Here is a 26,418-nt window from a genome sequence, read left to right on the forward strand (position 1 = left end):
TGGAGCAGTATTTCCTAGGTGTACTTACAACCACCCCCAATACACATACCATATTTACAAGCCAGATTTTTGCAGCTCTTGATGGTTTAGATGTAGCAAGAGTACAGAAGCACCTGCCTGTAACTCCGGCTTTCAGGAGGTACGGGCAGAAGGAACAGGAGCTGGATGCCAGACAAGGAGAAATGAGACCCTATCTTAAATAAATAAATAAACAAATAAATTAATGAATTTATGAATAAATAAATAAGCAAATAAACAACAAGACAAACTAGGAAGTACAATTCTCTAGAAAGAACAGGAGCTGGATGCCAGACAAGGCTAAATGAGACCCTGTCTTAAACAAACAAGCAAACAAACGAACAACAAACTAGGTAGCACAATTCTCCAGGAACCAGGGCAGAGCTTCTCCTGACAGCTTTTCCTCATGTTTACTCCAGCTCTTGTCCATTGTTTACCCAATAACTTCAGAACCTGCTGCTGCTGCTGCTGCTGCTGATGCTGAATGTCATTTCCTCAACTTCAACCACTGTGGTTCCTGTTCCGTTTCAAGCAAAGCTAGCGTGGCATCTCAGAGTCCGATAATACAAACGTGAGCTTGAAGTATACCACCTGTGCCAACTCCAAAGCAATTAAAGGTTTATTTTTATGAAAAAAGAAGTAAAGACAAGACCTTCTCATTTTCTTTATTTTCGAGACGGGGTTTCATTGCTCATAGGCATTTCTGTCTCCCCTCCCGTGGCCACCCTCCACTGCCCCTCCCACACAAAGCACTAGCACACTGGAAGGGACTGATGTGTCCTGGATCCTACTTTGTAAACCAGGCTGGCCTTGAACTCAGAAATCTGCTTACCTATACCTCCTGAGTGCTGAGATTATAGGTGTTTGACACCACATCCTGTGACCTTTTCTTTACCAAAAGAAAAGTCAAAAGTTTTCTCTAGCCAAAGAGAAAAAGTATTACCACAGATCTGGCTCAAGGACCATGCAAACTTCAAAGGATTGCCCATGTTAAAAATTGGGTTATTTCTAGGCTGAGGGTGTGTGGTATAGCATTTGAGACAGTAAGTTGAAAGCCCAGTATTACAAGGAAAATACTAGAATGAGTTGTTTAAAGAAAAAAAAATATTGTAAATTCAGCTATTTTCCCCCTGACAGGCATTTGGGTGGTCCCCAACCTTCCACAAACACTATTGTAATTAGCAGTTTTGGAAAAATGTCTTATTTTATACTTTGCTAGGAATGGGTTGCTGTTAGCTTCTCATGTAAACCATATGTAATTTTGCTGGACACATCCATATGAGGGAATGTTGGCAATTGTAACCCAAGAAATGAGACAGGGTGTATCTCTGAGCCTAGAGCTAGAATCAGGGCCTGCGAGTATCAGCGACCCTGTCTCTGCTCCACATCACCGGAGTGGCATGTCACACAGGCACTGTGCAGCCATGCCCAGCTGTTTACTAAGGTGCTAGGGATTTGAACTCTGGTCCTCAAGCTTGTGCAGCAAGCCCTCTTAGCCGCTGAGCCATTTCTCCATCCTGAATATGGCTTCTTCAGAGAGAGTAGAGACTGCAAGAGAGGGCACGGAAGACGGAAGACGGGGAGGGCGATGATTCAGAACAAAGCGTAATGACACACATGGATGGAAAAGAAGCAACTCTCCACCCTATGTGGGGTTATGTTTCTTGCCAAAAATTTCCAAACTGGAGGGGCTGGAGAGATGGCTCAGCGGTTAAGAGCACTCACTGCTCTTCCAGAGGTCCTGAGTTCAATTCCCAGCAACCACATGGTGGCTCACAACCATCTGTAATGAGATCTGGCGCCCTCTTCTGGTCTGCAGGCAGAACACTGTATGCATAATAAAATAAAATCTTTTTAAAAAATGAATAAATACTTGAGTTTTCTTTAAAAAAAATAAAAAGCCGGGCGCTGGTGGTTCACACCTTTAATCCCAGCACTCGGGAGGCAGAGGCAAGTGGATCTTTGTGAGTTCGAGGCCAGCCTGGCTTACAGAGCGAGATCCAGGAAAGGCGCAAAGCTACACAAAGAAAAAAAAAAAATTCCAAACTGCCTAGAAAGAGACTAGAACACCTTTTCCAAGAAACTCATGGCAAGATTGTGAACCATTGTGATGGTGAATCTTCAGGGCCAAACAGGCGTGGCTGTATGTGTAGACAGACGTCCCAAGGAGTACGTTAGCACCCTGAGATTCCACTTGGCTTGAGCCATGCATGCACTGCTGCTGCATGAACAACATACCTCGAAACCTGTGGGCAACTAGGTACCCACTCTCAAATCAGGCTGCACATGTACCTGCTTAAACAACCGAAATGAGTCACTTCTCTTAGCAACCTCTTGATAATGCTGCATTTCTATTCAGATATGTCCCAAGACACATCATGAAAACAAGACAGATGAGCCACTTGGCCTAGACGGGATTTGGGTCCAAGCCCAGTAAGGCACACTGTATCCTTTGAGTGAACTTTTAGGGGAAATCCCGTTAATTGTCTTATGTTGGGCGTTCATTTGATTAAAACCAGATGCACCACAGGAAGGGACATGTGCAGTGAGCAAAGGCTTCCATACTCCAGTCCTATCAGCCCTAACAGGAACCCTCACCATGTCCCTTTGCAATCGAGTTCTTTTCTGGAACCCCACAAAGCCCCAGACGAGCCTTGCATGACCACGTCACCACTGTCGCTCTGACACTTTCTTTCTGACCTGCCCTCTTGCTTTACTTTGAATAAAATATTTGTGCTACTTTGCAATCAGTGTGCAATTTATTTCATTCTCAATAAGATACCAAAGATTGCAGATTCCTGACGCAGACCCAGATCACCAGTCACCCTTTCAAGCTCTTCAGTCCATACTCTCCATCTTGCTGTGGTGCAGTGCTCTTAGACAAGAAAGACTCTGCTCTGGCTTCCCTCTGAAACTTCTCCCACCAGCTTTCTGTCTGAGCTATGGCTCCATACTGCTTCTTGAAGGCTTCCCCTGTGAGGACTTCCTGTTTGCCATGCTGTCCACACACTGGGTCCAAATAAGGCTCCTTGCAAACTCTACCACTGGGACAAAACAGTGACTGAGACTAACCTGGGCAGGAAAAGGCTTATTTCGTTCACAGGTTACCATCTATGATTGAGGGAAGCCCACACAGGAACCTGGAGATGGGAACTGAAGCAGAGGCTGCGGAGGAACACTGCTTACTGATTTGCTTCCCAAATTTGCTCAACATGCTTTCTTATACCATCCAGGACCTCCCGCCTAAGGATAGCACCACCACTGTGGGCTGGGCCAGTACCACCCTAATTAGCAACTAGGAAAGTGCTCCAGATGTTCCCACAGGCAAATCTGATGGAGGCCACTCCTGCGGCGTTGAGGATCCATCTTCCCAGGCATGTCAACTCAGCAGCTGAAGCTCTAAGGCTGGCTTGTGAGCACACTCACTTTGATTAGCTCCCAAATCTTTGAACTCAAGGGTGGCCTTCAGGTAAGAGCTTGCCTACTCTGTCATTTCTCTCTTGAGTAAACTGTCACCAAGTTCCCTTTTACATCTATTTCAAGATTTCTCTATGTATGGCAACAACCTGAAAACTGTGAAAGGGACTCTGGGCCCTTCCCCCATCCATGGCAAACGCATCTATGACTGGGGGACATCATTGCAAGAAATATCAGTGGCAAACACAAAACCAAACACACCTTCTCATTCTGTACGCATCTCCAGTCACCGAAGCATTGAGCTAGTTCACACATGACTTTTATGGGCTCTGGGGATCTGAACATAGTTAACTGATTGCACCATCTCTTCATCCCCACCATATAAGAATTCTTTTTTTAATCTTCTTTTTTTTTTTTTTTTTTTTGAGCTGAGGATGGAACCCAGGGCCTTGCGCTTGCCAGGCAAGTGCTCTACCACTGAGCTAAATCCCCAACCCAAGAATTCTTTAAATGGTATGACAGGAATGTGGGTGCAACTAAACTGCCAGAATCATAAAATAAATAAATAAATAACAAGAGTAATTTTGTTGCTTTATTAATTTTTCCTTACAACTTCTTTATAAAAATTCTATATCCCTAAAATGGCATTCAATAAATAACAGGAGTTTCCATGCATAAGACACTTAGAAAAGAAGTGGAAAAATCTGTGTTCCTGGTTCTTAAAGCAACTGGAAAAGATTTCAAATTCTGAACCATAAATGCCAACATCATAAATCTCTGAGAATTTCAGGAATGCAGGCAACCCCCGTTTTTCAGGAACGAGAACAGAAACCTGCCTCTCGGCATCTGAACATGCACATACATATGCTTCAGATGTTTACAGGAAAGAACTTCGTGAGTTGGAAATAAATAGCACTTTTAAGAAAGCCCACTCAGTTTAAGAGTTAAATTACTGTGTAGTTGATCATTCACTCTGGAGCTCAGACGTTTCCATTTTCACGTGTGTTTACTGATGTATTTTGAGGTGATGTCTCATGCAGTCCAGGCTGGCTCAAGGCTCCTGTGTGGCTGAGGGTGACACTGAGCTTGTGTTCCTCCTGCCTCCACTTCCCACGGGCTGGGGGCAGAGCATCAGTCCCAGTCAGGACAGAAATGTGCGCACTGTGCCCTTGATGGCCCCCCTGCAGATGGGGCACTTCCTCAGGGAGGGAGCACAGTCTTTGCAAACAACCAGATGGCCACAGGGAATGAACACGATGGACACCTCTCTGTCCATACACACTTTGCACGTTCTTTCTTCCTGTAGCTTCCGTAACTGTTCTTCCATCGGTAGAGCTATGAAGGGAGGAAATTTTTTATTTTAATCACAGGCTCTCTCTGTGGAGCCCAGGTGACCTCAGACTTTGGTTCTCCCACATCCAATTTCCAAGTGCTGGTCTCATGGCATGCAATGCCATGTGAGGCAAGAAAAAAGAATTTTTAATGGAAAGCAATTTGCTTTTCCTCTAGTGAAATATCAATAAAATAACACAGTGATCTCCATGGTTTTAAAGTGTTAGTAGTACCCTTACCTGCAACGTCATCTGTGGGAAGACGCCTAATGTCCTGTCGCACTGGGGAGGAAAGGGAAAGCATTACTATGGCAACCAATATGGTTTTAGCTATTTGTTTCTGTTTATTCATTTCTGTAATGCAGGTGTTCAAACCCAAGGCTTGATGCATTCACGCTAAGCCAACAGGCTCTCACTGAGCCAGATCCACAGCCCAGAATACATTGTATAAATTCTTATTTATCTAGTATTAATATTTATTTGAGACACAGAATTATTCTGTAACCCAAGCTGGTACTGAACTCACAATCTTCCTGCTTCAGCCTCATGAATGTTGGGATTACAGGTGTGTATATGGCCAGCAGCAAATTTATTTATTTACTTATGAGTGTGTGTGTGAGTGTGTATGTGTGTGTGTATGTGCATGTGCTCAGGATGCCACAGTGTGATGATGAGACCCAAAGACAACTTTCAGGAATTTTCTCTTTCCACTGTAGATTCTGGGGATCAAACTCAGGTCATTGGATTTGTGAAAGGCTTATGGGTGTGGTGGTTGAAAAAAAATGGCTGCCAAAGGGTGTGGCATTATTAAGAGGTGTGGCCTTGTTAGAGTAGGTGTGGTCTTGTTGGAGAAACTGTGTCATTGTGGAGGCAGGCTTTGCGGTCTCATATATGCTCAAGCTACTCCCAGTGAAACAGACCACTTCCTGTTGCCTGTGCTAAATGTAGGACTCTCAGCCTCAGCACCATGTCTGCCTGCACGCTGCCATGTCCCACCATGATGAGCCTCTGAACTGTAAGCCATCCGTGCAATGTTTTCCTTTCTTAGAGTTGCCATGGTCACAGCAATAGAAACCTTAATTAAGACAAGGGCAAGCACTTAACTGCTGAGCTATCTCACCAGCTCCCCCCAGCAGATTTTAAACACTTTACACTTTGAACAAAATCTCATAATCTTAACAAAACAAAACCAAAAGAAAAACAACTTGATTTTTGTGCCATTAAAATTTGTAAGTTGGGTTGAGTTACTTTCAACAGTCCCTCCTAGAAAATTCCCCCAAATAATTTTCTAGCACTCACCAAATAAATCTTGGTATAACACGGGGTCACTCTCCTGAAGGGAGTTTCTGAATGAGGCTGCTGCAGTGTTTCCTTTGGCTAACACAGTCTCAATCAGTGTTCTTGCTTGCAAGGTCTGAGGCTTCTGTTTGACAGCATCAGACTCCTGTTCAGTGATTGCCCTGGCACGAAGGAGACAGTCCAGGATTGGTGTCACACTCGTCAAAAGTTGAAAAAGCACCATCTTGTTCTTCCGGATTAATGTTAGATCATCTTTATGGAGGAGGGGGAGGTAGAGAGAGGGGAAAGGCAGGTTCAAACTTGGTCACAAACTTCTTTTTGTACCTACATAACACGTGAATGAGATCAGACATGTATTTATTTATTTAAAGATCTCCTGTACCTCAGGTTGGCCTCCAATTTCTCCATGGCATTAAACTTGTGATTTTTCTGCCACTACCTCCTGAGTGCCAGCTCTCCAGACATGTGACACCAAGCCCAGTTTACGCAGTGCTAGGAATCGAACCCAGGGCTTTGTGCATGTTAGGCAGGCACTCTGCCAATCAAGCCATGTGCGTAGCCTAATGTTTACCGCCTCATCGTTAAAGTTCTATTTTTTACTATAAAGCGATATCCATAAAATGATGAATACTAATACAAGGGGTCTGAAAAATTACTGTAGGAGAGGCAGTGAGATACACTGAGTTTGCTGCTACGACACTTATGGAACCATGTTAAGAAGGACAAAAGAGATGGCGCTTAGTTATAAAATCAGTCACACATGTGCTTTTGTTCCCTGTGTCACAGGTTTTGTCTTTTCATGTAGCTCAGGCCAGCTCAAACTCACCTCATTGCCGTCAATCTCTGCCTCTCTACCCGAAGGTGCTACAGTTACAGCATGTGTACTATGCCTGGGGCTAAACACAGGTGTCCACATGCCTGGCAAGTACTCCACCAGTTAAGCTACACCACAAGCCCTGGTTGTTTTTGAGACAAGGTCCTATTCTGCTCTAACCTAGGCTAGTCTGGAACTCACTTTGCAGCCCAGCACTTGGGAAGCTAAGGCAGAAGGTCATGAACTCGGCCAGCCTGGGCTACATAGCAAGACCCTGTCTGAAAAGTTAAAAGGCAAAAGAGTGACAGTCTGCTTTCTAGTCTTTGAAGCTCTGGTCTGTGCTCAGACAAGAGATCAGCGTGGCTTTGGTCTGTGCCAGAGTGAGGAGAGCAATCAGAACCAGAAGAGATCCGCACATGCCCAGGGAAAGGTGGTTCTGAGCACGGAACAGAGAGCAGGGTTACAAGCACAGCTCATGTGGTGAATAACTTGCCCTGGGGGGACGGGAAACAGACATTGTAGGGAAGACAACTCTTGTGTGGGCAGGGAGGGGACTTAAATAGGAATCTGTGCATTAAGCCAGGCACGGTGGTCCATGCCTGTCATCGTAGTACTTGGGAGGTGGAGGAAGGAAAATCAGGATTCAACTACACAGCAAGTTCAAGGTCAATCTGAGCTACCTGAGACCCTGTCTCAAAAAAAAGGGGTGAGAGTTGGGGGAGCTAGAGGGATGGCTCAGTGGTCAAGAGCACTGGCTGTTCTGGCAGTAGACCTGACACACACATGTTGACTAACAATCTCTCTAACTGCAGTTCTAGGAGATCCAACATTCTCTTCTAGCCTCCAAGAGCTCCTGCACACACAAGGTACACATAAAACTCACACAAATACACATAAATTTAAAAATTAATTAAAAATTAAACATTGTAGTCTAAGACATACTATTATCCTAGGACTCAAATTAATAATTCTCCTAGATCACATCTCAATTTATAACAAAGGGGAATGATCCATCTTGGGATCAAGAATGTGCTGTGGGCCAATGAGATGGCTCAGTGCAGAAATCACTCAATGCAAAAGCCTAATGACATGTCTTTGATACTTAGAACCCAAAGAGGGTGGGAAGAGAGTTCTGACCCCACCAAGATGTCCTCTGGTCTCTATCTATGTGTCATGGCATGCGCGCGCACACACACACCTACCTCTTCAAAATTGAGAACTGATCTGACATTATGTTGAAATCAAGCTCCTTAGTGCAAATTTTGCTTTTAGAGGAAAATATGAAGGCTTGCTAATTGAAAAGATCTGTGTGCACATACAGAAAACAAAAGTCACACGTAGTAAGGGATTCTTTGGGGCTTTTAAAGGTTACATGGCACTTAAAAAAAAAAAAAAAAAAAAAAAACCTGGTTCTTATAAAAACCTTGAAATCTGAAAGAAAAGTGTTAATGTTTGCTCAACATACACATTTTTTAGTATAATGAGTAATTTGGATATTTTTTAATAGTGTGTGTGTCTGTGTGTCTGTGTCTGTGTCTGTATGTGTACATATGCTACAGCATGCATACAGAGGTCTGAGAAAACCTGTGTGAGTCAAATCAGTTTTCCCCTTCTACCAAACAGGTTCTGGGAGTCAAGCTCCAGTACTGTGATTCAGTAGGAAGCGCCCTGCCCACCGAGCCATCTCCTTAGCCCTGCACAATGCACTTTATTTTTTTCAGAATTTGAATTCAGAATATAAAACATAAGACAGATCAGGCTGGCTGGATGAGCATCTTTTTAGAACTGGTGGAGGGTGACATTCGATCTCTCTGGAGAAGGGCCTTGTGAATTTGTACCTGACTCTGTTTCCTCGGCTGCCTGCTCCTTCTGTTCCTCCCGTATCTCATCTTCTGCATCAAGTAAGCCTATCACAAGGTCACTGACGGTCCTGTAATTGTCCCCAGTGGCCAGGATTTGACGCTGAACGGTCTGTCTCACCAAGCTCCTACTGAAACCCATTTCCAAAGCCGCTTTAACCACAGGCGTGCTCATCATGACCGCATCTTCTGAACTTTCACCAGGTCCGAAATGCACAACTGCACAAAAAGGGAGATTTAAAAGCCATTAGCAGTGCCATATTCCTTTGGTTGTGGCTGCTGTTTGGAGACTCCGTCCAGCCCAGCCCAACCTCGAGCTTATCATGTAGCCCAGGCTGATCTCAAATCCACAGCAATTCTCCCACCGCAGCCTCCCAAGTGCAAGGATCACAGGCACAAACCAACATGCCTGGCTTCATAGACTTTCTAAATAGCAAGTTACTGCAATATCAAAACCACAAAATCTGAAAAATACATAGGCACTACTGCTAACTTTATTTGGTTTTTTGTTTTATTTATTTATTTATTTGTTTGTTTTTTAAGACAGGGTTTCTCTGTGTAGCTTTGGAGCCTGTCCTGGATCTCGCTCTATAGACCAGGCTGACGTTGAACTCACAGAGAACTGCCTGGCTCTGCCTCCCGAATGCTGGTATTAAAGGCATGCGCCACCACTGCCCGGCTTGTTGCTCACTTTAAAATGATGTATATTCAGCCATCAAAGTAAGACTATGGAATACAATTGCTTTTAGATATAAGCCTGACTAGTTCAAGAGCAGGAGAGAACCAATGTCAAGGATGACTCCCAGAATCTAGGGGCTTCTTTTTCTATATTGGATACATTTATAAGCTTTCTAAATTAAATATATATTCTACATATTTGTTTCTTTTTATTAGTATTTATTAGTTGCGTACAATGTTTTTAATGTGATATATTTATATATACATCATGTACTTTGACATCTCTATTTCTTTCTATTTCCTGCAAATGGCATGGTTTCACATTAAATTATGGTTGCATAATTTTCTTTTTCTTTTTCTTTTTTTTCTGTTTTCATTTGTTTGCAGGAGACAGTCTTAGCACATAGTCAAGGTTCCTGCCTCAGCTTCCCAAACGCTGAGGTCACAGGTACATACTACATTATCTTTATCCAGCCATCTGCCAGTAAGAGCCCTGGCCCAATCTATCTATGACTTGACTACTGTGTTTTCACAATTTTTAAAGTTACAACATTCAGTACAATCTCCCAGTCCAGAGTGCTGCCCCCCTCCAGCTTACTCAACACTACAGCCCACAGGCTTTGAAAATGCAAACCTGGTGAGTCATAAACTCATCAACTCCATCAGCCTTAGGATAAAATCTCAGCTCTAACCGTGGTTCTACATGCTGATCCCGACACAGCCTCGTCCCTGGCTACTTCATGCTGTAAGCAGATTCATGCTTGCGCCCTTGCATTCTGCCCTAGAGCTGAGAAGAGGAGAGCTCTTAGCTCAGATTCTGCAGTCAGCACCTCACAATTACCTGCCTGCAGCTCACTTCTCCAGCTAGACAAAATCTGCCCAGTTCTTTGGAAGTTGTCACCTAGCTCCCTGCTGTTCTTTCCACTTTTCCTTTAGTTAACAGAGTCCTTTCTCTTGGGCTCTCTGTTAAGACAAGTATTTCCTCCAGAGGGTCCTTTCTTATTTTTTTAGTTTGTTCTGTTTTATATTTTTTGGATGGGGTGGCGCATGGCATGTGGGTTGTCAGGGATAACTTTCAGGAGTCAGTTCTCTCCTGCCACCATGTGAGCCCCGGGCCTAGAACCCGGGCTGTCAGTTTGGCAGCAAGCACCTTTAACCACTGAGCCATCTACCAGCCCTGCTTTGCTCTTTTTGTTTGTTTTGTTTTGTTTTTGAGACAGGGCTTCTCTGTGTAGTTTTGGAGCCTGTCCTGGCCTAGCTCTGTAGACCAGGCTGGCCTCGAACTCACAGAGATCGACCTGGCTCTGCCTCCCGAGTGCTGGGATTAAAGGTGTGCACCACCACTGCCTGGCCTGTTTTGCTCTTTTAAGACAAGATCTCACTAGGTTAACAGGGTAGCCCTGAACTCCCTGTAGAACACTTGTGCCTTAGCCTTCCAAATGCTGAGATGGCAGGCACTGTGCAGACACATGTGCCACACCTGGCTTCCAGAAAACCTTTTCTGATTCCCCAGACTCCACTGTTTCTCTTCACCTTCCCCCCAGATCCTGGTATCTTATCTGACCTCTCATCTGTGTCCTTAAAATCGTTTACTCATGATAATAGGAGTTGTACTTAGCTTATTTCCTATTCTTTCTTTGGAACAACAACAAAAATCCACAATAAAAATGTATTGCATTGGGGCTGGAGAGATGGTTCAGCAGTTAAGAGCACTGGCTGCTTTCCCAGAGGACCCAGGTTCAATTCCCAGAAGCCAAATTGCAGCTCACAACTATCTATAACTCAAGTTCCAGGGGACATGACAGCCTCACACATGCATGCAGGCAAAACACCAATACACATAAAATAAAAATAAATAAATTATTAAAATGTATTGCCTTGAACACTAAAAAGCAGAGCCAAGCATCTGTTCAAATGTTTGCTCCATCGTCTTAGGTTTAAGTAACAGGCAAATCACATTGGCAATCTCAGCCTTGGGGCCCCAGTGAAAGGACGGGAACACTGTGTTCCACCCTCTCTATGGACAGGAGGAGTGTGCCAGCACCTGAAGGCACAGTATATTTGTTCCTACAATGGCCCTACAACTGGGTAAGGCTGAGTTTGTATAAAGTGTAGATGCCCAGGGCTATGGGTGGAGCTCAGCGAAAAAGGTTATGATTGGCATGCCTGAGGCCGTAGGTTCACAGGACCATCAAAAACATAGAAAGCCAAGACACAACTGATTTGGTCTATGAGGTCTGAAGCATAAACTAGATGTGTGCACTGTCTTCTAAATGCTATCCAAGCAACTCTGCTGTGCATTGAAGTTTGACAGACAGTAACAGGGTGTATTAATTACAAATTACAAATCAACATGTGTGGGATGACTCATCCCTAACGGGCTTGAGGGCCAGCCAGCCCAAACAAGTAAGAAAGGTACTTTCTGAGAGCCAGCCTGGGTCTGCCTGAGGGCCTTAGCAAAAACAGCTGAAACATGGTCTGGAGATGACCTGACCAATGAAAGGCATATCAGTAGATGTATATTCATCAGACCTCCCCCCAGGGTGGGATGGAGGCTTGTCTCTTTTTTAATAAACTGAGCTTTGTTGTTTTTGTTTTTGTTTTTGTTTGTTTTTCGAGACAGGGTTTCTCTGTAGCTTTGGAGCCTATTCTGGACTAGCTCTGTAGACCAAGCTGGCCTGGAACTCAGAGATCCACCTGCCTCTGCCTCGCAAGTGCTGGGATTACAGGCGTGAGCCACCACCGCCCGGCTGGCTTGTTGTTTTGATATTCTCCCAGAGTCTGTGTGGTTTGACTCTGCGCCTACTTGGCCCCCACCCCCAAAGGGAACAACAGCAAAGGACCCTGCTACATCTGGTGCTGAAACCCAGGAAATTTGGTACTTGAACAGGGTCTGTTTGTCTCCCTTTACTCATGTGCGGCTCTGGTTGAGAAGCCCCCTTGAGCGGTATATTTCGGTGAATAGGCCCCTCTACGTAGTGTAAATTCAGTCCCTTCAGCAGGTAAATGCTGGGACCCCCACTTTCTTCTTTCTGTTTGTCTTCTTTGTGAGCCTGTCTGTATTGGTAGGGTGGTGTATACTTTTGTTCAGGCTTGCTAAGCGTTTCCATATAAGAGCTGGTCCCTCAGGAAACAACAGCAGTCTGACTATTTTTAGTTGTGTGTGTGTGTGTATGTGTGTGTGTGTGTGTGTGTGTGTGTGTGTGTGTTTGTAATTGCATGCATATGCTTATGGATTGTGATGCCTGGAGAGATGGAGCCTTAGATCTTTTCAGAGAACATGTGGGAACCTGATCTGTAGATAAAAATTCTGTTTCTGGCCAAAAAAAGTATAATAGCCTCAGGAGTAACCCTCCAATTGTTTATCATGCCCATTTTGTTGGCTATGATCACTGAGGCCCACAATAAGCACTGCCAGAAACAATGTACCACTAACTTATCTATTGCCTTCATTCTATCCATGACTGATATTTCCTCTGCCTCTGCTGGCAAGGAGAGGCATGAGAATAGGCATAAAGTAAAGGAAAGCGATGGAAAGAGAGAGGAAATGATTACAACAGCAGCCCCTCTCTCTCGCTCTCCCATGCCTCAAGTGGCTACCCCCTCACTGCAGTATCCTGAGTGATTTGCCTGGATGTCTGACTGCCGAGACAGCTGCTCCACATACCTCCCGGCCTATTCCACCTATGGTGCTGCACATGCCCACCATGGCATTTCCAGTTAATGTGGGTCCCAATGCGGCCAACCAGCCATGGATACCTACCCCTCTTACAGACCTATCTTTGATTGGTAAGGATTCTAATGAATCAGGTCCTGACTCACCATATTTTAAACAAGTCCTACGACAATGGGCAATGCATTTAGACTTATTATGACTGGCACCATTTGATAAAGGCTGTGTTGGAGCCTGTGGTCTTCCTTTGTTGGCGAGCTGCCTATGATGACCAGGCTGAGGCTCAGGTTCATTTTAATATACAGCACAACATCGCTATTTCTCTTGAGATGCTCACTGGCCGAGGACCAAGTGTTAACCCTGACACACAAGACCAAATTGGACAACACACTTATGTACTTGCCTTGGGAGACACCACTGCCCTTGGTGCATTGAAGGGATCCCATCATTCTTCAGTGGCAACACTCTGCTCCCCTATTAACCCTGGGGTGAGGATATGCTGCATTTTTCCCCAGAATACCACCACACCAATATGGGTACCCTCCAGAGACGTGGGTCTGGCAACAGACCAAGAGACTTTGGACAAAGAAGAACTTCAGAGGGCTAATGTATGACTTGCCCTGCTGCCATGGCATTAGTAAAGGTCATGTCATCACTGGCATGTGACCCTAGATATTAAACAATTGCCTCACCTCCTACAAGGTCACTAATGCATCACCAGAAGGACTTTGATTGGTGCAATAAAAATGATTGGGGTCCCATCCATGTCATTGAGATTAAAATTTTTGACTAATCCTTTTCTTGTTCAAATATCTTCTACAACAGGTTCACCAACAGAAGGTGGCCACAAAGGTGACCCTGCAGGTTTTATTGGCTCTCAGATACCTAGATCAGAGTCCTCCTAGAGAGATAATGCATACATGGCTCATTGAGATACAGAAGGCTACTGCCTAAAGCCCATCACCCAGAGAGCTCTCCAGGATTGATGCTCTTCCAGGGCTGGAAGTCAATGACGGATACAAGCTTGTTTGGCAAGCCAACCTAAGACAGGCACAGTCCATCATGCTGAGCTCTCCTGAGGTGGGGTCAACAAGGTTAGGACAATGCACCCTAGCTCCCACTAAACATGTCCTTTAAAATAAAATAAAAAATAAAAATAAAAAAAGATATGTGGGATGACTCATCCCTAATGGGCTTGAGGGCCAGCCAGCCCAAACAAGTGAAAAAAGATACTGAGAGCCAACCTGGGTCTGCCTCATGGTCTTAGCAACAGCAGCTGAAATCTGGAGATGACCTGGACCAGTGAAAGGCAGCCATGTCACACCAGCAGATGCATACTCATCAGACCTCCCCCCAGGGTGGGGTGGAGGGTATATAAAGCTTGCCTCTTCCTCAATAAACTGAGCTTGTTGTTTTTATATTCTCCCGGAGTCTGTGTGGTTTGACTCTGCGCCTACTTGGCTCCCTCCACCAAAGGGAACAACAGCAAAGGACCCTATAACAAACATGAACGTACATTTACCATTATAACCTTTCAGTCCTTTCTGTTTATTTTTAGGACAGGGTCTCAAGTAGTTCAACAGCGCCTTGAACATGCAACCCTTCCACCTCCACATCCCAAATGCTGGATTACAACCACACCCATCTTCACCTTCAATCTTAGTACAAAATGGCTCACTCATGTGCACTATGATCATTATACATACTTGGTGAGTCTGCATTCTCATCTTCTGGGGTGTCTGATGTAGATAATAGCTACAGGAAAAAGAAATATACATGTTAGAATGTAAACTGCATCTCACCACTGCACTGAAAATGACCAACAGACCTGCTTATTTAACCTACTACAAACTCACTTTGCCCGGTCAGAAGCAGTATTTCATTACACTCACCAGGGATTTGAATAATGAGGCTCTAAGCTAACAAAGCCTCTTCACGTAGGACAGGCTGGATTCAGGAGCAGCATCGGGTTGGCCTTGCAGCCACAGCTTCTACTACCCTAGTCATCTGCTGGGGTAGGTTTCACTTGAGTGCTTCCTCTGGCTATGGCTGACAAGCTTTTAAGCCTCAGACTATGAAATAAGCTCTTATTTGGTTCTTCCAAAGAGTGATAACAAATGCTTTCTCAAATCATTTAAGAAAAATTTACAGAGTAAACTTTTCCCCTCAAATGTAATTTATTAATTGCTTCAGAGTTTAATTCATTGCTGGTTGATTAGACAAACGCTTAAAGAGAAATACAACAAACACTGTCTTTCATGTGGCTAATAATTGCAGATCTATTTTTCTCACAAGGGAGGCTCATGGCATGATGATGTTGAGGTTTGTGAGAAGAGAGAGAGAGTGTTTTAAAACAACTTTCACCTTTTCACTAAAATATTACTCTGTGATTTATTTTACAAATAAATTTTTAAAAATAATTTGTTAAATAATTAAATTTTTAAAAATAAATAAAAAGTTTCTCTGTTGGGAAGCAATAATTAAATGGGAAAAGAGACCTTTCCTACCTGTTCAAGTAGATGAGGGTAACTAGCTTGAACGTGGTCAACAAACTCTTGCCCTTTGATCCTTATCAAGTATTCACACCTGAAATGTAAACAATGACACTGTGAGACTCCTTAGCAAGACCACTTTGTTCATGGCCAGCTTCAGATGGACAGTTGCCCATTTAGTATGCCCATTTTTATGATTAAAATGTGACACAAAATGTAATGACAAATTCATGTCTAAGTGCTCACCTCGTGTGAGCTCTGGTTATCTAGGCAACAGAGTCACTAACTCTGCCAAGCTACTGAGGAGTAACTCTACTTGTGCCTGTTTGCCTTATGAAGGTTCATTTTTTTTTAGGCAAACATGGAGGCAGAACGGCCTCCACTGCGTGAGCCTGTCTGTGACAATTCTGTGGGCTGAAAACATGCCGACAGACTTCAGGGAAATAGGAGGACACTCAACACAGCCCCGCTAGGGTGAGTTTGCCAATCCCCAGACAATGGAGAGCCACTCCTAAGTGTAAGTACAGCATGAATCACTGCAGCACTGAAACGGACACATGATTCTTCTTGTGTTTTTACAAACTGCTGCAGAGGGCGCTGGCAAGATGGCTCAGTGGGCGCTTGCCACCAAGTCTGGTAACATGAGTTCAATCCCACAGGGTAGAAAAAGGAGAGAACCAGCCCTCAAAAGTTGTTCTCTGACCTCCACACCACCCCCCCCCACACACACACACACACAAAACAAATAAATCAAGCTGGGCGGTGGTGGCACACGCCTGTAATCCCAGCACTTAGAAGGCAGAGGCAGGTGGATCTCTGCGAGTTCAAGGCCAGCCTGGTCTACAAAACTAGTCCAGGACAGGCTCCAAAGCTACAGAGAAACCCTGTCTCGAAAACCAAAAAAAAAAAGTACATAAAAAAATTAACTAGATTAATAGAAAGCACTTAAAAAAATCTATGTGAATATTTTTTCTTTTTTGGCTTTTCAAGGTAAATATTCTCTCTTTTTTTGTGTGTGTTTTGTTTTTTGTTTTGTTTTGTTTTGTTTTGAGACAGAGTTTCTCTATGTAGTTTTGGTTCCTGCCCTGGATCTTGCTCTGAAGACCAGGCTGGCCTGGAACTCACAGAGACCTGCCTGGCTCTGCCTTCCAAGTGCAGGGATTAATGGTGTGTGCCACCACCACCCAGCATAAGGTAAATATTCTTTATAATCTTCATAATGTTTAAAATCTGAAGTAATAGGGCTAGAGAGATGACTTAGCAATTAAGAGCACTGGCTGTTCTTCCAGAGGACACAGGTTTTATTCCCAGCTTTCACATGTTGGCTCAGAACATGTTGGCTCTGTAACTCCAGTCACAGATGATCCAGTGCTCTCTTCTGGCCTCTGCAGGTACTGCACACAAATGGTACACAGACAAATATATAGGCAGGCAAAACACCCACACACATAACAATGAAATAGAATCTGCAGTACTTAGGAGGCAAAGGTGCTATAAAGGAAGCTAATGTATCTCATGAAAACCATGGAAGATGCAAAGGAGAATTTCAAAGCAGTTACCTGGGAAACCACTTGGCGTGCTCCACCCAGGGGTCGTCTCCAGACTCCCAACACCTCAGCCCACCATCACAGCAGAAGCACTTGACGTCATCACTGTGTCCTAAAATGCATTTTGAATCAAACTTATGAAAACATAAAATTTATACATTCATGTGTATAATGTAACACATGATGGATCTGTAAGAGTCTCAGATTAAGATTCTTACCTGTATAATAAAATCCTGCACTTGCAAGCTGCTGAGGAGGAACTAGAGCACTAGAAGGCCAGTTAAAGAATGTTCTACCACGTGCTGCCTGTGTCTGCATGCTTACGTTAGAGACAGTGTATCTCGAAGTGGATTGACTCCGATCTTTTAAGAATGGGCAGCTGGGGAAATGTCTCCGGTGCTCTGACATAGCGTCATCCTTCGGTTCCCAGTTGCTCAGTTTCCCGCCACAGGCAAAGCAGGCCACCCTGTCTCCAGGTCCTACATAGTAGAAGCCGGCTCTGGCCAGGTCAGCCGGTGACAGAAAGGACAATGGCCACGTTTGATAGGTGAGTAATCTGGCCTTCTCTGTATTCATTGCAAAGTGGTAGGGGCTTGTCCTCAAACTAGGACAGTATTGATTTGCTCTGAAGTTCACAGGGTCTGAGGGAAAGCTTGAGTAAGAGCCACTGAAATAGCCAGTGTTCTCCAAACTTGCAAATAATGAAGGCATGGTGCTTGGCACTGCAGACAGAAGAGAAGGCTGAGGGCTGGCTTCCAGACTGTTGGCTGGATTCAGAGTGTGGACAAAGCTGCAGCTGGGGTACAGCTGCCTGTGCTTTTCAACAGGACTGTCCCCTTGTTTCCAGTTGTCCAGCATCAGGCCGCAGCAGAAGCACTTGACCTTGTCGTTGACGCCCGTGTAGTAAAAGCCAGCACGAGCCAGACTGCGTTCCGAGACGGGAACTCCAGCGGGGAAAGCTGAGTACGTAGACAAGCGGTACAGCTCACATGAAAAGTCGTACTTCAACTCAAACGTGTCGGCACTCTTCATCAACTTGGACAGGAGGACACTGTCTTGAACCGTGTTCATGATGAATCGATGGGGAGGGGAAGGGACCAGCCTTCCTCTGGGGAGGTAGTTTTGTGCATGGCTTTTGGTCAGTTTTACTACTAGGCTGAACACCTAAAATAAGAACAAACTCATTTTTTTCCTTCTATGTATTTTGGGATTCAGTAAGGATGAGAGTGTAAATCCTACCCTGATACATTTTAAGGCACAATGACACACAACCACACCTCTGTACAATCTTCATGCACACAATAAAAACTAGATTCTACCTAAGAGCCAATGTGTGACAGAAGTTAATTCCATTCTGGAAGCAGAGTGTTTGGGCACTTTGTGCCAGGCATCTTGCGGGCAAGCCTGCTTCTCTTTGCCAGGACGATGCACTAGTGGTGTTCATCCAACCTGCACAAAAGTCTGATTCATGACACTATGCATTCATATAGAATGAAACATGGTTCAGATACAATTTAAAATAATAAACACTTCAGGACTTTTGCTTTGTTTTTGTTTCCTTTCAAAGGACCAGGATCAGACTTACTCACTGATCCTCTACTCAAAACACCTTTCTGCTCATCTGCGCAGCCTGGGAATCAAGCCCAGGGCCTCTGCTCACAAAGCCTGGTGCCTTCCCACGGATGCCTTCCCACGGATGCCTTCCCACGGATGCCTTCCCCACAGACTCACACAACAGGTCTCAAACTTTGTGTTTTCTTTCTTTGTCTGTATCTCTCTCTCTCTCTCTCTCTCTCTCTCTCTCTCTCTCTCTCTCTCTCTCTCTGAGACAAAGTTTCTTGTGTAACCCTGGCTGTCTTACAACTACTCTGTGTTAATATTCTGATATCATAACATTCTGCAGACCAGGCTGGCCTCAAACTCAGAGATTGGCCTGCCTCTGCCTCTGCCTCCTGAGTGCTGGGGTTAAAGATGTGTACCACCACTACAGGCTTGTGACTCAAATCTTTAGTTTTGGTCAGAAATTATCTCACAGAGAGTGTTCCCTGAGCAGATATTTATCAAGACAAAAAGAAATTCTATTACCATCTGAACAGCAGAGACCTTCAAATTGAGACTTTCTCACATAAGATTTACCAGCCATTAGCAAATCCGTCTTATGTCAAGGCACAGGGGTTTGACGTTACTGGCTGGTGCGGCTTCCTGCGGTTCACAGATACGGCAGGTTCTCTGCCAAGGACACCAATTCACCATCTCCATGGTTGTCACCAGGAGTCTCCTTCAGGAGAATCTTTGTGTCTGAGCTCACTGCCCCTCCACAGGGTTATGAAAATTTGGTCCTTCTGGGACATTTTCCTTCTGAATAAACTGGTTTGTTTATCAGAGTAATGCTGCCGTTTCCATGCCGCAGTCTATTTAAAAGACTGCAGAGCAGAGCTTTAAAATGCCAACGGCCTTGTGGTGGACAGTTTCTCAGCTCTCAGGTCATGTCTGTCTCACTTCCTCTAAACTTGCTGTGTGTCCCAGAACATTTTCTTCCTGTTTCTTCTCTGCCATTGTCGCAATCTCTCAGCATGTCAGCGACCTCATGAACACACTCCTCTACTCCCAAGTAAGCCTGATTACTCATTTCCTCTGGATAACCGGCACTGTGTTTGGATCTTTCTTGAACAGGGGCACTTTTTTTAAATGCCAGCCAGTGGGAGATTGCCAGGCAACTTCAACACTGTGCCCGGCACAGAACTCCTTCCCCTCCGGCAATCAAATTCACAACCAAATCATAATAAGCAACCTCAGAGAATTAGACCACATGCTTCAAATAAGCATCTCTGGACAACAGTCCCTAAAGTCCACTTAGAAATTAATTTGTCTGTCCATGCACAAAACTACCTCCCAAGGTTAGGCTATGTCCCTTTTAAGGGTTTAGGCCTCCATTTTGAGATGTTTTGGTTTACAGAAGAAACTGAGAAAAAAGCTACAAGTGGTAGAAGGTTTGTGTCCTTTGTCAACCTGTTTAAAATAGAGAAATTAAGGTCAAATAACTCATGGTATAACACAAGGTCTTTTTCTCTCCTTTCTCCCCCACTCCCTCTTTCTGGAGCCTGGGATTTCCCTACCTACGTAGTCTAAGACCGCCTCAAATTCATAATCTTCCTGTCGGTTTCCCGAACGCTAAGATGACAAGCAGGCGCCACCATGAGCTTTTCCTTAACATGTTTTCTCCCAGATGGAGACTGGTATGTAGCAAGAAGCTATGCTAATTTGGGCTGGAGGTGTGGCTCAGTGGTAGGGCACGTGGATAGCACACTCAAGGCCCCTGCCCCAGTCCCCAACACTGAGAAAACAATGCTGCACTGGGCATTCTCAGCCAAGAAATCTCACACAGAACTCATGAGTTACAGACAGAACTCATGGAGATACATATATAGAAATATATATGTGTATATGCCTAGAAATTAATTTATACTTTAAAAAAACTTTCAGAGTTCACACACACTTTGCACTCAGCTTCCCAAAATTAACATCTTACATAACAGCAGTACAATTACAAAACTAGAGGGAAATCCCTTTTAATTCCCGACTGTAAGAGCAGCCAGCGGGGACTCTTAACCACTGGGCCAGCATCTCCACGCTCTTTGCAGTAATGTGTCACAAATCACAATACCTTATTCTTCGTGTGCCTTTTGTTTTGTTTTGTTTCTTGAGACAAATACTCACGCTACAGCTCGGGCTGGCCTGGTACTCAGTCTGTAGCCCAGGCTGGCCGCAAACTCACAGTAACATGCTGCCTGAACCTCCTGAGTTCTGAAGTTATAGGCATGAGTCACCAACTCAGCTTCTAATTGTTTTTATTAGAATTTCTAATGCAGGGGCTGGAGAGATGGCTCAGAGGTTAAGAGCACTAGCTGCTCTTCCAGAGGTCCTGAGTTCAATTCCCAGCAACCACATGGTGGCTCATGACCATCTATAATGGGATCTGGTGCCCTCTTCTGGCATAAAGTTGTACATGCAAATAAAGCATTCATATACATAAGTAGATCTTAAAAAAGAATCACTAATGCATGTTGATTAAACAAATTAATGGATCTGATGTGACATTTACACATTTGCATATACTGTGCCTTGGTCCTTTCTTCAGCCCTCTGTTGCCCTTCCTACCTCTCCATCTTTTTTTAGTAACAGTTCCTCTTCAGAGAAATGAAGGCACACTTGTCTTTAAACCTCTACCTTCTTTTGCTTAACACAATTTTCTGTTCCACCTATTTCTTCAGATGATACCTTTAATTCTCTTTACAACTGAATATTGCTCCAGTGTCCACACACACACACTTTTTTTTAATCCACTTATCTGTTAACCGGCATTCAATTTGTTCCATTTGTGAATAGTGCAATAAACAGGGTGTGGTGGTTTGAATGACAATGGCCCCCATAAGCTCCTAGATCTGAATGCCTAGTCTCCAGCTGATGGACTGTTAGGAAAGATTAGGAAGTGTGTCCTTGTTGGCGGAAGTGTGTTACTGCGGGTGGGCTTTGAAGTTTCAAAAGCTCACACCAGGCCCAGGTTTTCTCCCTGCCTGCTGCCTGTGCATCCGGATGTCACTCTCCTGTCAGGATAAGCATGGACTGAGCCTCTGGCCCTGTAAGCAAGCCCTCGTTAAAAGCTTTCTTTCATAAGTTGTCTTGGTCATGTCCCCTCACAGCAACAGTGCAATGACTACAACATGGGGTACTCAGGAATCTCTCCCAAGCTGTCTTATACTCCTCCACATGCCTATCAAGGAGGAGGCGAGCTGGGTCATGGTAGTCATGTTTTTGGTTTTCTGATATGTTGCACTGATTTCCATAGACACTAGACTAGCTTCCCTTTCCAGCAACAGAGGGTTTGTTCTCTTCACATGCTGACCAGCATTTATAGAAATATCTCGGTCCCCTCCTCCAATTTCACTTTCTCATATTCACTCGATTAGCTTTGTTCTTCAGAAAAAGAGGTGCAGCCCTCTGCCTGTCTGTGTTCACAAACCTATTGGCCACCTCAGAGAAACAACTGCCCCTTCATGGACCTATCCACTCCCACAGCTTTGACCAGACTCCTCTCCACTTCTCCTCAAACCCTGCACAACCCTAGGCCTACCACACAGTACTCATGCTCAGTCCCTGTCAGCTTCCAAATGAACACAGCCTCTCCTGGGGCAGGCTCTCCCTCCACAACCAAGCCGGCAGAACATTTGTTTATGAATCACATCTCCACACAACCACAGTTAGTCCGTGTACCAACAGCCCTTCAAACACTCTCCATATCCATAACATCATATCCACAGGAAGCATTGGCATCTACCACTGGGGCCTCCTTCCTCTTCAACATGTCCTGATCCCGGGCCCTGTCCACTTCAGTGTGTAGGAGTCCCCTTTCCTTTACAGTGGTTCCTCACAGATGTGCTTGGTGCTCCTGTCTCTCTGCTTCCTCTACCATTTCTAGTAGACCTTGAGGGCTGCTGGGTATCCTCACCCTCTGGGGTGGTCAGCCTGATCACCTCTCTGATACTGCCGAGTAAATGTGTCTTTTTCCCTCTGCCTTGGACTATATCTCCTTCAGAACAGAACTATGCTTTCATTCCTGTAGCAGCCACAGCCACAAGACCTAGCAAAGGCATTGAGCCTTGCTGCTGTTGTATGAGACATATATACCCCAGGCTGGCTTTGAACTCCCAAGTGCTATGATTACAGGCCTGTGCTACTAATACCAACAAAACTTCTTGTTAAAGAATTTCTTTGCACAGCTGACAGAGCCCACCATGGCCATAGCACCTTCATTTACTAAGGGCATTTCCCGTGGCTGCTAACTTGGCAGTTTACTTCCAGGCTCTAGAATCAAACACCAAAGGGTTTCAAGGGTGTCAGTCCCTTTTTACAAGGGAAACCACCACGTGGCCAGACACACCTTTAATGCCAGCACTCCAGAGGCAGAGGCAGGTAGATCTCAATGTTCATTGAGTCCAAAGCCTGTTCTACTTACACAGTTCCAGGCCAGCCAGGGATACACAGTGAGGCCCAGGAAAACCATGCGTGTCTCAGTGTTCTTGGTGCAGAATGGAAATAATAACGGCGCCCACTTCTTACAATTGATGATTAAATGTAAAATATACATCTAAATGTTCAGGGTGGAACTTGGCATGTGGTAGACAGAGAAATGACTACAGCCATTTACTGACTAGATTAAAAGCGCTATTGAGAAACTGGGTGCAGCGACTCAGACCTGTAAGGCCAGCACTCAAGGGGTTAAGGCTGGAGGATTTTCCAGAGTTCAAAGCCTGTCTCAGCTCCAGTGTGAGGCCAGTCTCCAAAGTACATCACTTCCCAAAAAGGAAGAGCCCTAATGTTTTTCCAAGCTGATCACTAAAGCAACCACCCCGCCTCTGAGCTTCCCCAAGCTGCTCCTGTTCTCGCTGTATCAAGTCCCCCATGCCCCAAGCAGTCGAATTAAAATTCCACGGCCTCACCCAGAAAGGAGACAGACCTTGAGCTCCGGGCAGGCGCAAGGACGGGCAGCCGGGGTCAGTGGGGCCAACTGCAAGTCGCCGTCCGGCAGGGCCCGAGGTGCGCAGCAGCCGGTTCTGCAGGCCTCCCCCGGGGCCCCCTCGGGGACCCTCACCCGCTCTCACGCGCGTACTCACCGCAGCCCGCTCCCCAGGCCCACGCGCCAGCAAGGACGGCCGATCCCCGGGTGGCCGCCGCGCCTGGCCTGTGGGTGCGGCTGCGGGTCAGGACGCCGTTAAGTCGCCCGGGCCCGGCCCGCCCCGGCCCGCCCCGGCCCGCCCCGGCCCGGCCCGCCCCGGCGCCCGCGCTCGCCGCCTGCGGTGCTTTCCGGAGATCCGGGGAACTCCGGGGTGAAAACCACGCGCACTTCCGCCTCACCCGCCGCGGCAACCCGGCGGGGATTTCCGTGGCCCTTCGGTGCGTGACTTCCGGGGCCCAGCTCGTCCGTCCGCCTGGCGTTTCCTCAAAGTTCGGACTTCTTGGAGGCCGGCTCTTTGGAAGCCTTGAAAACAGAAGTGCAGCCTGCGGGTCCGCCCGCAGGCCTGGAAGAGGCCCTGCCCGGCCTGCGGCCTCCAAGTCCTTCACTGTGAAAGAAAGGGCACAACTTTCCAGTCTACAACTGCGGAATTAAAAAAAAACCAGTAACTCTGGTTATTTTCACTTTTTGTTTTGGTCAAGAAAGAAAGAGGTGAACATTTTTTAAAAACCATGTAGACTAGACCCCTTGTCCAGTTCATTTTTATTGTTTTAAAGATCAGAACTAGAGCTGCAGGTAGTAGCTAACGCCTTTAACCCAGCCGGGAAAGGCTGAGGCAGGAGGATCCCTGTGACTCCAGGTCAGCCTGGCCTACTCAGTGAGACTTTGTTTTAAAGAGGTTAGAACTATGTTAGTTCTTGTATTTGAAATGATTGGGAGCGGGAGAGACTGCTAAGCAGTTGCTGCTCTTGCAGAGGGTTGGGCTTCTGTTCCCAGCATCCATAGGCGGCTCACAGCCCCCTGTAACCCCAATTCCGGGGGTGGGGGTCCAACGCCTTCTGGCCACCACAGGCACTGCACTTGCATGCACACAGGCATGAAGCTAAATAAACATACTTTTTTTTTTTTTTTTGGCTTTTCAAGACAAGATTTCTCTGTGTATTCCTGGCTGTCCTGTACTCTCTCTGTACATCAGGCTGGCCTGGAACTCAGAGATCCACCTTCCTCTGTCTCCCATACTTTAAAAACAAACAAAAAAACTGTCTTGATCTATTTTAGTGGGTATTTTTCTTGTATTTTTGTTTTGTTTTGCCTTTCTGTTCTTTGTTTTATAAACAGGATGAATAGATCTAGGAAAACAAAGTTCTTTCCTTTAGCCTTTTCTCTTAGAAGAGATGGGCTAAGCTGTATCAGTGCTCTAGAAAAAAAAACCTGACTTTTGTAGTCTAACTCGTCTGTCTTCTTCCATTTTCAGCGGGTCAGCAGCAAACTTAAGCAGCTTTACTCTAAGGGTGAGGGGCCCGCTCTTCACTCTAGAAATAGGATGCTGTATTGTGGGCTCAGCAGAGGCTGAGTGGTGGGGTGGTGGTATTGGCTGCCTTTGACCCACTGAAAGTCTACCAGAGATCCTAAGTTTGTCAGTCACATGGAGAGTTCCATCTACCTTTGAGCCTCTTTTTGAGGGCAGAATCACATCACAGTCTCCCTTGTAACATCTGCACATTTTATTGCTGACGGGTTTTTTTTTTTTTTTTTAGTTATTAAGCAAGGTGTGGCTCTAAGCCTGTGAGCAGGACTTGATAAGCTTGAGTAGAAGACAGCTGTTGCCTCAAAGGCCACCTCGGTTACATAATGAAGTCCAGGACAACCTGGACAAGAGTTAGACTATTCCTCAAAATTGATAAGAATTCAAGTTATTTTCTGGATAAACTCTAACTTGTATATGGGCAGGGACAGTATGTCTTTTGTTTGTTTGTTTGTTTTTTGTTTTGGTTTTACAAGACAGGGTTTCTCTGTAGCTTTGGAGCCTGTCCTGGACTAGCTCTGTAGACCAGGCTGGCCTTGAACTCATGGAGATCCACCTGCCTCTGCCTCCTAGTGCAGGGATTACAGGCGTGCGCCACCACCACCCAGCTGACAGTATGTCTTTTATTCGATGCTTTATTCTAGCATCAGCAGGATGCTTGCACATGATAGGTGCTTAGTATCTTGATTAATAAACTGAGCCAACCAATCCTCTGGGTTTTCTCCATTCTCAACTTGCATTCAGATCTTTAGGAGCAGAGCTCTTCTACTATTGATACTCCAAATATAAAAATTTGCTCACTAAATAGCCACCTAAAGGTACTATTAATTTATTTTTAAGTTGTGTGTATGGGTATGTGTGCACACGGTAGTGCAGTACTTACATGGGCCAGAAGGGTCAGTAGATGTCCTGGAACTGAAGTCACAGAAAGTGACTCAAGTGCTGAGAACAGAATTCGAGTTTCCTGCAAGAGCAGACGCTTGAGTTTCTAGCCACCTTTCCAGCCTAAAATAGGCTTTCCAAGCAGGAATTATTAAGGAAACATTGGAATAAAGAAGAAAGGTAGCCAGGCAGTGGTGGTGCTTGCCTTTAATCCTAGCACTCAGGAGGCAGAGGCAGGTGGATCTGAGTTTGAGACCAGCCTGGTCCAGAGTGAGTTCCAGGACAGCCAGGGCTACACAATGAGACCCTGTCTCGACAAAACCAAAGGAGGAGGAGGAGGAGAGGAAAAGGAAGAAGAAGAGGAGGAGGAGG

General features: G+C 45.3%; 1 protein-coding gene across 2 annotated transcripts; it reads right to left on the reverse strand.

Moving 5' to 3' along the window:
• Positions 1-4,014: 4,014 nt before the first annotated feature.
• Positions 4,015-23,951, reverse strand: LOC118587232 (baculoviral IAP repeat-containing protein 3). 2 transcript variants are annotated; one of them, XM_036193017.1, is made up of 9 exons: positions 23,800-23,951; positions 17,347-18,292; positions 17,141-17,240; positions 15,597-15,675; positions 14,796-14,844; positions 8,718-8,957; positions 6,066-6,317; positions 5,007-5,048; positions 4,015-4,770 (listed from the first exon to the last, which is right to left on the reverse strand). In XM_036193017.1, exons 2-9 carry the CDS (start codon positions 18,197-18,199, stop codon positions 4,577-4,579), a joined length of 1,809 nt encoding a protein of 602 aa, XP_036048910.1. In that variant the 5' UTR covers positions 18,200-18,292; positions 23,800-23,951; the 3' UTR covers positions 4,015-4,576. The 2 variants fall into 2 exon arrangements, with proteins under 2 accessions (XP_036048910.1, XP_036048912.1); XM_036193019.1 differs by lacking the exon at positions 23,800-23,951 and adding an exon at positions 23,643-23,760.
• Positions 23,952-26,418: the final 2,467 nt, after the last annotated feature.

This window comes from Onychomys torridus, chromosome 7, assembly GCF_903995425.1.
Source record: "Onychomys torridus chromosome 7, mOncTor1.1, whole genome shotgun sequence".
NCBI lineage: Eukaryota > Metazoa > Chordata > Mammalia > Rodentia > Cricetidae > Onychomys > Onychomys torridus.

Coding starts and splice junctions, on each gene's coding strand:
- LOC118587232 (XM_036193017.1), bottom strand. CDS start 18,199: ATGAACACGGTTCAAGACAGTGTCCTCCTGTCCAAGTTGATGAAGAGT. Junction 15,676..17,140: donor CACGCCAAGTGGTTTCCCAG/GTAACTGCTTTG, acceptor TTTACATTTCAG/GTGTGAATACTTGATAAGGA. Junction 5,049..6,065: donor GTTATACCAAGATTTATTTG/GTGAGTGCTAGA, acceptor TTTCCTCCCCAG/TGCGACAGGACATTAGGCGT.